This window comes from Sinocyclocheilus grahami, unplaced genomic scaffold (genome assembly GCF_001515645.1).
Source record: "Sinocyclocheilus grahami isolate Dianchi unplaced genomic scaffold, SAMN03320097.WGS_v1.1 scaffold863.1, whole genome shotgun sequence".
Classification (NCBI taxonomy): Eukaryota; Metazoa; Chordata; class Actinopteri; order Cypriniformes; family Cyprinidae; genus Sinocyclocheilus; species Sinocyclocheilus grahami.
In genome coordinates, this window is record NW_015506042.1 from 614,682 (window position 1) to 626,437 (window position 11,756).

The 11,756-nt window shown below is 39.9% G+C and overlaps 1 protein-coding gene across 1 annotated transcript; it reads right to left on the reverse strand.

Annotated features, from left to right (window-relative positions):
• Positions 1-10,468, reverse strand: LOC107563256 (nuclear factor interleukin-3-regulated protein-like). Its single transcript, XM_016248075.1, has 2 exons — positions 10,203-10,468; positions 1-4,143 (listed from the first exon to the last, which is right to left on the reverse strand). Exon 2 carries the CDS (start codon positions 3,495-3,497, stop codon positions 1,845-1,847), a length of 1,653 nt encoding a protein of 550 aa, XP_016103561.1. The 5' UTR covers positions 3,498-4,143; positions 10,203-10,468; the 3' UTR covers positions 1-1,844.
• Positions 10,469-11,756: the final 1,288 nt, after the last annotated feature.

Genomic DNA, 11,756 nt, shown 5'->3' on the forward strand with positions numbered 1-11,756 from the left:
AATTTTTGAAATGCACCCAAACCTAGCACTGAATAGTGTTTTTTACAATATGCATCTATTTCAAAACAGAGCAACAGAACAGCAGTGCCACGGTCTACTCAATAACACCAAACAAGCCTTGCTTGTTGTTTGTTTTTTTCCACTTTTATTTTGATAAAACCATAAGAAAATAAAAACATCAAACATCACTCAGTTTAAAACACACTGAAAGGACGAAAGAGGATAGGTGACATTGTGGTGAGCAATTTTGAAATCACAGTAAACTGGAAGTAAAGATGCAGCTAGTGATAAACAGGACAACACTTGGCCCCCAAAACAGTTCACAATACAGTGTAAAAATATTTTACATTTATACACAAGTGCCATAAGTTAACGTGACATGTAGATTTATTTTTTTAAATACAAAAGGGGGGTTGTGAGTAAATTTACAAGCATTCTTTGAAAAGTTAAAAACAAACAAACAAGAAAACCTGCAACTTTGATTAAACCTCATTTTAGCAGGGAAACATATGCAGAGTAGCGGCTGACTAGCGAGGAGTCAGCCAACCAGTTAAAGATTGAAAAAACTGCAGCATCAGCTAGCTGAATCACTTAACTAGGGGCCTCAAGGGCAAACGGACACTATGCTAGTTATCATCCATTTATACTGATGTAAGCAGGGTGGAGCTTTCCTGTAAACCCCATGCTAATAAGAGCAAAACATTCCTTTCACATTCATAACCAGAGAGGAAGAGAGAGTCATTTTGTAAGAAAAACTATAAACATGGAGGCTACATAAAAGGGAAGCTAGATATGTACTTTTAGGGTAGGTTTAAAATTTTAAACATTATCTGAAAAAGACATTTTAGGCTAAACGCCAAGTAGTGTTTCAAGACCAGACAATGAGTTCTAACTGCAATGAGAACACATTTTAGTATCTATGACATGAAGCTTACATCAACCCGCTAATGTATCTGTAAAGGCTTTGGGGCATTTTGACAATTTTCCTATAAAATGACAGCTTCTAAAAAAATATTTAATTGCAAATTGTTAAAGTAAAAAAAAAAGTTTATATTAAGTGGCATCTCAAACAACAAACACACTGATATTGTACAGTATTTTTGACAAGGACCAAATCATTAGACACATAACTCCCTATTTTTTTTTCATGTAAACTTTTTTGTTTTCTTCTTAAAATATATTCATATATAATATTTATATCACATTTTATACACACAAACCAAGTGCCTGATCAAGGAGCTAGGCTGTTTAATGTGGGAAAAGTGATGGGGAGCACTAGTTAGAAAAGCAGATAGAGGTAGGGAGCAGAGAGAGGTATGAACTTAAAGCCATGTTTCTTTGGTCAAGGGAAATATTCCCTGAATCTTCTGGTGTTTGGTATGTTTAAATGTGGTGCATAGCCACATGCAAATGTTCTGTTGTTAAGGTGTGGCCAAAAACTAAAAAAGGGGCACTTGAAGTTGCCTATTTACAAATATGAATCCATTACCATGCCTCACATATGGTAGATATTGCTTTTGAATTGAATATACACTTTGACATCTTGTTGCAGCATGGGAACTATGGGTAAGTGTGATCAACAGCATGTCATCCGATTTCATTCTGTTATAAAAGTGCTGCTGTAACCTTAAGAGGAGGTTAAACAAACAAAAGTTAAGTATATACATTATAGTACAATGCAAATACAATGCAGCAGTCCTGACGATATCCACTTCTCTTATCCCTTGGCATTTGCACAGGGAATGGGTGAAGGGTACAAGATCAAGGTAGGACCTCAAGATGGGCTTATAAAAAGTCTCTTGGGGCTTTATATCAAGACCCAAGTGAGTCCCACAGTTTTACGTTCAGTCATGTCTCTTGTTGCGACTGTTACGCATACTGGATTCCTTCTTCCCACATTCAATGCTTCCAGCCGAGGTGTCCTGCTTGCAAAACCCTGGACTCGACTGGCCGCCAGGTTGAGACAAGGCCAGGTAAGGATGCTGAGGTAATGGCTGGAAGTTAGCAGGTGGCGTCGTTGGCGAGTCTTGAAATGATGCTCTGCCGTTGCTCTGAGCTCTGTGCTTGAGTCTCAATTTGTGGGGTAGGGCAGTGCCTTTGATTTCTGCTTGGCCGTCTTTGCATTGGCTTGGAGAGAAGGAGCTCTGGGTCACGAATATGTGAGGGTGGTAGCTGCCTGTATCGGAGCAAGATGAAGAGGGAGACTCATCATCGGTGGAGCCCTCTTTATCAGAGCTGCGGGGATCCCCGTCACTTGAGGAAGTGTCCTTTCCTGAGTGAGCCTCGTAGTACTCTTCGTGTCTCAAGCTTCCTTCGTAGGTCAGCACTGGTGGATCGTCATTCTCCAGGGTGCCATTAGAACAGTGGTACATCTGTGTTTCATCTCCCTCCTCTGGTCTCATTAGAAGATCTGGGGCAGCAGCATCAACCCTGGGGGTCTGTCGCTGAGCAATGTAAGCTTGCCTTTCGGCTGCTTCCCCATCTGGGTAGTCATAAGGTGGAGAGTCCAAAGTTTTTCTCTCTAGCCGTTTAGACACCTCTGCCAAGCTTTTGGGACTTCCAGTTGGTCCCTCTGTAGGCTGAGTGAGGTTCTGCTGTTCTTTAGGAATCATTTCCTGAGTTTCCACAGGATACGAGGCACTGCTTGAACGGTATAGGATAACACTTCTTTGAGCGGATTGTGGGATGACTGGACTTGCAGTGGTCTCGTGGCGTCGTTGCTTCTGTTGGTTGGCTGAATAACCTTCAAAAGTGTGCTGGTGAAATACTGCAGGCAATCTAGAATGAATGTTTAACATGAACTGTCTGGTAGTGCTATTGACAATGTCCATATCCAGACCCATCCCTTCCTGCTTGATGTCATACACCAATGGCTCTGGGCTGTCCCGAGAGGAGTCATCAGACATATCAGACAGGGAACCTCGCGGGGAGTACTTTGCCAATTTCCCATGCCCATCCCCTCGAACAGACTGCTCCGTTTCAGAAGAATCAGAGTTTATCATCATCTGAGAAACACTGGAGTAATCATTAGGGTAGAAGAGACTGGTGGTAGAGGAAGGTGTTGAGTTTCCCCCAGAAGTTCCATTGACTGCTCCACCAATCTGCTGACTCTTTTCCATGTAGGAGGCTGTACTTATCAGACCAAACCTGAGCTTAAGCTGTAAAAGCTCAGTTTTCAGGCGTACATTCTCATCATTCAGCGCCATAACTCTGTTCTCTAGGATCATGTCATTAAAGCGTCGTTTCTCCCGGGAACGCTTTGCTGCCTCGTTGTTCTTGCGTCGCTTTTCCCAGTAGGATGCATCCTTTTTCTCATCTGAAATGAACTCACGCTTACGTCGACAGCTCATGTTTGGCTTTGGTTTGAGAAGGCGGCTCTGGCGAATGTTGCTTTGAGGTGAATGGACAAGATCACTGTAGTCCAGAATGCTTTCTGTGTTCTTTAAGGTTTTGCTTGCACTGGAATTTGTTGAGATTTGTAAGCTCAAACTTTCCATTGTTCCTCAATGGGAGCCAGTTTGGGACATTGGCTTCACCACTGGTAATGGAAATAAATGAAGAAACAGGGATGGATTAAAGGGTGTAAAGGTGGCTACGGGAATTCCTGTAGGATATCCCAACAAACAGTGGACTGGAGAATCTTCAACTAAGTAGCTGGATCAGCAAATACTTTATGAGATATTTTAGTTTCTGGAAAACTGAACCTCATTGATTTTGCTGATGTGAAGCTCAAGCAAATATCCCTAGATGATCAAGTGTCCAGGTCGGCTAAGAAGAGCAAGAACAGTTGCACCTCTTTATGAGTCTCCTGCTTTTAACAAACCCGAAGAATTCCTCAATGAGTAAACTCTTCTGGCTGTCTTGCGCACAATGTCTGTCAAAGCCAAACCGGGGAATGAAAGAGGGGCAATAAAGTCCTGAAGTACAGAAAATGTGACCAAATTTGTTTAAAGGATTCTGACCCCTTTTCTTTGTTTTCACTTTTATTCCTTTATGTAACGGCTCTATCAAGCCGACAGAGATGTGTCCCAGTGCCTTGGGCGTGTTGGAGGATATAGGTCACTCGGTCTGCCCCAGCTTGCCAGCCTCTTGGGGAGGGGTGCTGCTGCTCCCAAAGTCTCCAGCTGGCTGTTCGATGAAAGGCTGGAAACATAAAAGAGAAAAGAAAGACAGATTTGTTAATCCTCGAAAGCTAAAGCAATTCACAGTTTGCCTTTAGGCACTTCAAAGAAATCTTTTAATTTATTGTGCTTTTTCATTTTTAATGAAACTCTCCATGCTTCTCTGCATGGCTGGGTAATCAGAAGATTTAGAAGTGGAATGTTCAACCGTGTCTTTGTCATATCCTCTTGCTTCATCTACTCAACCCTGACAACCACAGAATGTTTTCTGTTGCCCGGCAACCACCGTCTGACCTGCTAACCCTGCTATTGATTTGTCTGTCTGTGACCCTTGACCTTTAGTCTCTGGTTAGACATTAGACTCTCATGATGCAAAGGGAAAGAGGTTCAGAACGCTGTCAACGATTACCCAAGCGGCACATTTTCTTTGTTAGAGGACCTACGGCTAAACAGAAATTATCTAAAATTAGTTTCCTCATTCTGACACAAGTAACATCACCCTTTGTACAAAATTCAGTCAAGACTGTTCTGTAAACGGGACTACACATATGGTAAACATTAGCAATGAACACATGATTTGTTTTAACATTTTGAAACCTTATCCTGTATTACATCATCTACTCTGAGGGAACCAGTGCAAGAGGTTTCGGCTTTTGATACATTAACATCAAATGTTACAACACATCTCCTCTTTGGCTGCACAGTCCAAATGGTCTGATGCCCCAAATATGCAATGGGGCCCGAACTAAATTCAAAAACATTAAAGGGGTCATATGATGCGATTTCAAGTTTTCCTTTCTCTTTGGAGTGTTAAAAGCTCTTGGTGCATAAAGAAGATCTGTAAAGTTGCAAAGACTAAAGTCTCAAATCCAAAGAGATATTCTTTATAAAAGTTAAGAGTCAACCACGCCTACCTAAAACGGCTCGTTCTAACACACCCCCACATATCTATGTCACTATGTGGAAATATTAGCATAATGCTGCCCAAATGTGCACGCAAAGAAAGAAGGCGTGGTTTCAGGAACAGCAGTAGTGTTGATGCAGCCATGTCAGGGAGACGCTGTGTTTCAGTGCGAAAGCAAAAGCATATTTGCGCAGCGCAGAGTAACGCGTCGTGTGTGTGTGTGTGTGTGTGTGAGTGAGGGGAACAGGGTCACATCACAGGAGAGTGAACTGCCTGTCAGAAATCATAGCAGGTCAGCTGTCTTAATCGCGGCTTGTGTACATCATCATCACTGTGTCTGTCACGCGACTCTGTTGCCCTTTCGGGCTTGAACTGATGGTAAAACTAACGACATTATTAACTTTCTTGATATTTACTTTGAAAGCGGAAGTTCACGATTATGGTAAGGGGCTTTACATTTCCGACGCGTGCTTGTGCTGTTCGGCCAGTCACAATGCACTGGGTCAGCTGGCCAATCAGAGCAGACTGCGCTTGTCAAAGGAGGGGGCTTTGTTGAAAACGACGTGTTTGAGAAAGGCGGGGCATAGAGGACCTATAATAATGTACAGTATTTGAAAAATAATGTGTTTTTTGAACATTTAAAGCATGTCAACATATTCTGGTACACCAAATACACAAAATAAAGATATTTCAAATAGTATCATACTTTCTTATTTTTTATGACTATTCAACTAAGGCTTTCAAGGAGAACTTTCGAAAGAAGCATGCTTTAGATGAAAAATGAGGAGAAGCCAAAAAAACCTCATAACAATAATTACTATAATGGCAGATAAACTGAGGTCAGGCAAAAGTCAAGTCTGATTGAGAGCTTTGCAATATAGGGTCAAGCATATCTGGAAAAAGGGGAGAAGGGAAACATTCCATCAACATGAGTTCAGATCCAGGGGTGGTAACTGTTTCAGCCATTAAAAATGAGTGCTAATGGAAAAGCAGAGTCACCAGTGATGATTAACTCCGCAGCCAGTGGGCAATTCCACATTGCTCTGATCCTATCATAACCTAAACTGAGCACCAACTTCCTATTTCAATGCCATGGTGTTGTTCAGCTAAAGGTGCCTGATTTCCTTTTTTTTCTACTTGCACACAAATTTGAATATGATATCTGATATACATAATATATAATATCAAATATCTGGTTAATATTTTCAGTCAATCCCAAAAGCTAGTAGGTAGACACAGATGGGATCCCAGTAATATTAAGTCATAAATCTACTTTGATCATCTCTAATATTTAATATTTGTTCTCTGACAATACAAGAATAAATATAAAGTGAACCATCACAAAGTTTAGTTTACACTGAGAGTAAAAGCATTCCTATATTTATAAGGAGAGCAACAGTAAAAGAGACTCTTAAGTCTCTTAGACTATACTTGCGTATCTAAAACAGCGCCATGACTCTGTAGCATTAAGTATGAGATCTGCATCAGAAATTAGGCAGATGAATGCAGTGTAATCCCATGATCTGGCCACCCTTTTTATGGGTTAAATTCTTCTCATTCCAGACATCTGAGGCAGCATTACGTAACTACAGACAGCTTAAGCCTCTTCTGATGGCTTCAATTAACACTTTCTGCTTTAGTCTGGTAACGCATAGGAATTAATATGGCCAAAACTGACATTTTCATCCCTTAATTAGTGGATGCTATGAATGGAATAAGTCAATAAAGTACAATTTTAATGAAATGCAAATAATGTTAAACGGGTAAACAGGGAGAATCAACGGTCATTTCAGTGAGGCACAAAACCAAAAGAGACTCCCTGATTGACCCACTGACCTAGAAACTGGGCCACTAGCAAGGAAAAAAAACTTTTTCCCCTTGTGCTCAAATATAGGTCAGGGGTGCAACAGGCATCACGAGAAAGAGAGATAGAGGCAGAAAGGGCAAGGGAATTCAAGTGTTTGCTAAGAATAGACAGGTGAGGGATAGATTGAGGATAAATGGAATAAAGAAGGGTAAAAAAAAGAGAGTGCAGAGAAAAGCAGTTGCAGTCAATTTGTTGAATGCCAGCTACACAAACAGAGGAGCTTTCCGAGACACCCTAACAATATAAAAAAAAGATCAGGACCAATTTCCCAATTATCTGAGAAAACCGAGAAGACTGAATCAAATTTTAACAAATGTATTAATACTGGCATAGTATTCAGAGTTATCCTAGGGTTTACTGTCGAATTTGATGATTTAGTTCTTTTTAGTGATTCATTCAAACCATCTGCTGAATCAGACTGATTTCAACACAGGATTGTTGGAGTGAATCAATCAGACTCAAACTCATTTTCTCAATGAATAATTTCAGATTATTCACAAATGCCAGTCATTATTATCAACTTAATACAGTTTTAAAAAACAAATTATAAAATTCTAATTATTATAAATGCAAATACCGTGTCTCTTTCATTTAATCTCTTCCTTTTATAATGGAGGAAAGGGAAGAGGCTATTAATAAAAATAGTTAGTGGATGAGTTATTTAGCCTGTCAACCACACCCCCGAATCATTACAAATGCATTTATCTCTCCTAGCATTAGCAACAATGCAACTAATTATTAAATCTTAAGCATCGAGACACCAACAGCCAAACCATCTTAAAGAATCTGACATGACACACCTGTGTCTTTATTCAATACTGCTATTGATTATCATGTGGCACATGGATTAAATAATTAATTTTTAATAATTGACTTCACTGGATGACCTGCAATTAGCAAAGCTTAAAATTGTTATGAGACAATAAAGCCCAATTTCACTTGCCCTATATATAGGATATGGGTTATAGCCTATTTGTGCATGTGAGCTTTCATTGGGGAAGAAATAGCATGTCTGTCCCACTATAGTCTTAACTTGGGCGAGGCCTGGAAACTATAATTCAGCTCAAATGTTTCATGTGATGCTTTACAGCCGTTTTGGTAATGGAAATAATGGGTGAAGGCAGGGGTGCTGGATTTCATTGTGGCCATGTAATTGACCCTGGGGCAGAATGTAATATTATTCGGCACGTGGGCTAGGATCTCTTTTTTTATTTTCTCCCATTGATTCCACGCCTGGTTTTATCTCTTCCAGTAGGAGGAGGGCAGGCCTTGGACAAGCAGGAGGAGTTCCAGGCCAACTCCTTTTTTTTATAAACACACTCATATCATCCTCTATTGAAAAAAAATAAATGCTTTGAACAAGTCCATGTGTTTCACCAGTCACATGTGCTCTCTTGCCCTACAAAACTAAACGCTAATTCGCCTCTCCCTGTTAGCCACATCGCCACAATAACGATGCGCCTCCTCCCTTTCTCTTTCACTATGAGAAATCTTAAGAAATCCACCAACTGAATTAATGTTTATTGCTTAAAGAGTCACAATTAACACTGTAAACCAATAATGACATTGCACTTAAGTGTTTTTGTTGTCTATTAACAAAGATTAATCTCCACAATTTAACATTCAAAGAGCTGGCACTACTAATGTGTCCTTTGTTTTTTTCAGCATTGTTGCTGAAACCGGTCCCAATTTGCAAGATTTTGTTGTAAACAGGCAGAATCTTTGTTCTTTTTTTGGTAGACTAGAGGGTGTGTTTTCTTCAGGCTTATGACCTACATTCTGCACTGGCACACAAAGCGGTTTGTCTGATGCCTTAAAGACCCTGCATATTTTTTTTTTCATTTGCCACTTCTCATTTCTCACCATTATGTAACTCTTAACACAGAAAGACTGCATAAAGTCAAAAGAAAACTGCAAGTTGACAAGCGATCTCACATCCACAAATTTGAGCCTGATCATGCATGCATGCATACATGACTTTTCTGTGGAATCCTACAGTGCATGTTTGCTTACTACATAATACACTTTGTTGAACCTGAACATTTCTGTAATCTAAAATCTTATGATCTGAAACATACTTATACTATTATTAGCACACTACACTGTGTGTAATAAGTGCATAAAACGGTAACTTAAAAACACAGTGATTACAACACATGTGAATTGTACTGTATAAACACGTAATCAAAGATGAGCTCAATAAATCAGTTTACAACCATCTGCCGGAAAGCTCCGGAGAATAACAATGCAACGTTCATTGACAATCATTATATACACAAACAACATGCACATTTGAGGGATCTGACCAATATCATTAGGATACAAAATTAAATACAATAATAACTCAAGTTAAAAGTGCGCTAAATAATAACGATCGTTTACTAGTTTCATAAAGTATCTGATAAGTACTGTAATAAAAAATATTGATGGATATCAATAACTTAAACGAGCATCTATTTGTGCACGCGTTGCATGTTGCTAGACAATTGCATTTTACATGCAACAAAGTTACATTTGATTGCCAGTCTGTATACCAGGAAAGAGTTAACGGGTCCGAGCCTTCAAACGTAAACACCCGCGTTAACCTTTACCGAGCACGGTTACACGTGACAGCGAGAAGTGTGTCCGGGATTTTTCCTTCCAAGCTGCCGCATTAACTTCATCATAACCCAACTGCATTTCACGCTTTGTGAAAACTTTAATTAAAACGTAATTGGCAAACATTAAGCAGTAACCTTTTATCAAGACATTTCCAGCGATATAATGTAACAATGTTTGCTAGTCTTTTAATCAAAATCGTAACAAGTGCTACGCCCGACTGGACTTTCTGTAACTCCGTTTCATGTTTATTAATGTAACGTTACTGACTAATCTTCAAATGGCGCAATATTATATCATTAGGCTACTAAATGTAAACAACAATATAGTCTACGTCAGATATGCATACAGAAAAAATGTGTGCATGCTAAATTAATTTGTATAGAAACATACAAATATTTGACGGGCATCAAGTGCTAAATGTCCTGTCATCAGTCGCGAGGGGTCCTGGCCTCGCCTTAATATTGCAAACATGCACATTGAGCATTATCCGAATCTGTAGCTAATGCATGCGTAAACACACACAAATAAACTAAACACTTAGAAGCCGTTGCATTTCAAATAGGCTGTCATTCTTGGATTAATTGCAGTCACCTCATTTCATAACCGCGTTAAAAAAAAAAATTCCGCAAGATCACGCCAGAAGCACAAGCATCCCCAATGCAGTTGTATTAGTGTGCGCGTGCATCAATAAGCAATTAAGCAAACATACCGTTTGTGGCTTTTGTGCTTGTATCTAAAATATCTTCAGTCGCCCGACGACTATAATTAGTCTCTTTGTATCAGCCTCGGTGGCTTGAATAAAAAGGCGAAGTGATCCACACACACTACACGCCGTGTCCAGTACGCATGGGTTCCGCAGCCCGTGTGTTTTTGCCCTGGCTCCTTGTGTTGTGTTGTGTTGGCGAGGCGCTCCAGTATCCTGCCGCTAGCTGCTTCTGTTTAGAAATGTATGTTAGTAGGTCAGCGGTTGCATAACAGGACGTTTCGGGTGCCTCGTCACGTTTTGTTTCTTTCTTTTTGCCCCCACCTACTTGCCCGCTGCCCCGCCCGCCCTCCGTCCCTCCGTTATCCGAAAGCCTGTGGCGACGCGAGCGCATAATCAGGCAGCCGACCAGACCTACTCCTAGATGAAGCACGGTCATATTCATAATAAGGCTGACATGGTGAAAACAAGTAGATGTTAAGGTTACATGTGCATTATGATGTGCCTGTCAAGGTGTATTCGGTTATTGCAGGTAACACTCTCCTTCTCAGTTTTTAACTATTTCCCCCTCCAGATAAAAAAAAGTGGTTTATAAACAAATGCAAGAATAAACAAGTGCCTTGTGAAGGCCTTGACCAAATTTTGGCCTTGATTTTATTTCGCTTAATGTCTGAGTGAATCCCAGTGACAGTATTTAAGGATAAGTTATTTGTACAGGACTGTCTCAGTCATATTTCACCCCCATTTTTTGAAACAAAGGAAAATGAAATCCATTTAGACGAGCATTAAGATACTGCCGAGTTGCTACTGGTTCATGACAGTAATCAAAATTAATTACATTATTTCCCCCATCCTGGTGTTTCCTCATCTGCTTTAATCAGGATATATGATGCAAAAAAAACTATTTATACTTATACTTCATTCATAAATCTGTCAGACCACAGGAGGAATATTACAGTGTGAAGACTATCAGGCTCACAGTGCATCTCCTCTCACTTACTGACAAGTGTTTAAGTAGTGTTGGCACATAGAGGAATGACGTTACAACGGAAGATGTTATGCTTTTCTAAATTTACAGTGACAGACAGGTCTGTGAATGCAGACATTGTTTTATTGGAGCCTGAGGCGTTTTTTGAGCAAGATCACAGTGTTTGAGGCAAAAGGACCAACTGATCGAATTGAGGTGAGGTGTTGTAGCTGACATGTGCCAATGCCGCTGGAATGATCTTGCATGTTCCTGAATGCAAGTTGAAGGAAGGGGGAAAAAAGTCATTATCCACCTTATTTATAACATAAGAGTGGAGCACGGCCATTTGTATCTTGAATGTCTGAGGCTTCCTTAGTTATTTGCTTCCAGGCCATTATGCTGCTTGATATCACAAACTGGTAATTCTTATTATATTTTTAGTTAGTATTGTAATCTTAAACACACTTTTTTGTGGTGCAAATAGTTTTACTATTTACTGCACTTTGTTATTCTTCTAGTTTTTTACCTAATGAACCAGAAGTGTCTCGCACATACATAGAAAATAGCTTACTTCCACATTGCAAAATAAGGTG

What these genes read in the sequence shown, in the direction of transcription:
- LOC107563256 (XM_016248075.1), bottom strand. Translation starts at nt 3,497, where the DNA reads ATGGAAAGTTTGAGCTTACAAATCTCAACAAATTCCAGTGCAAGCAAA.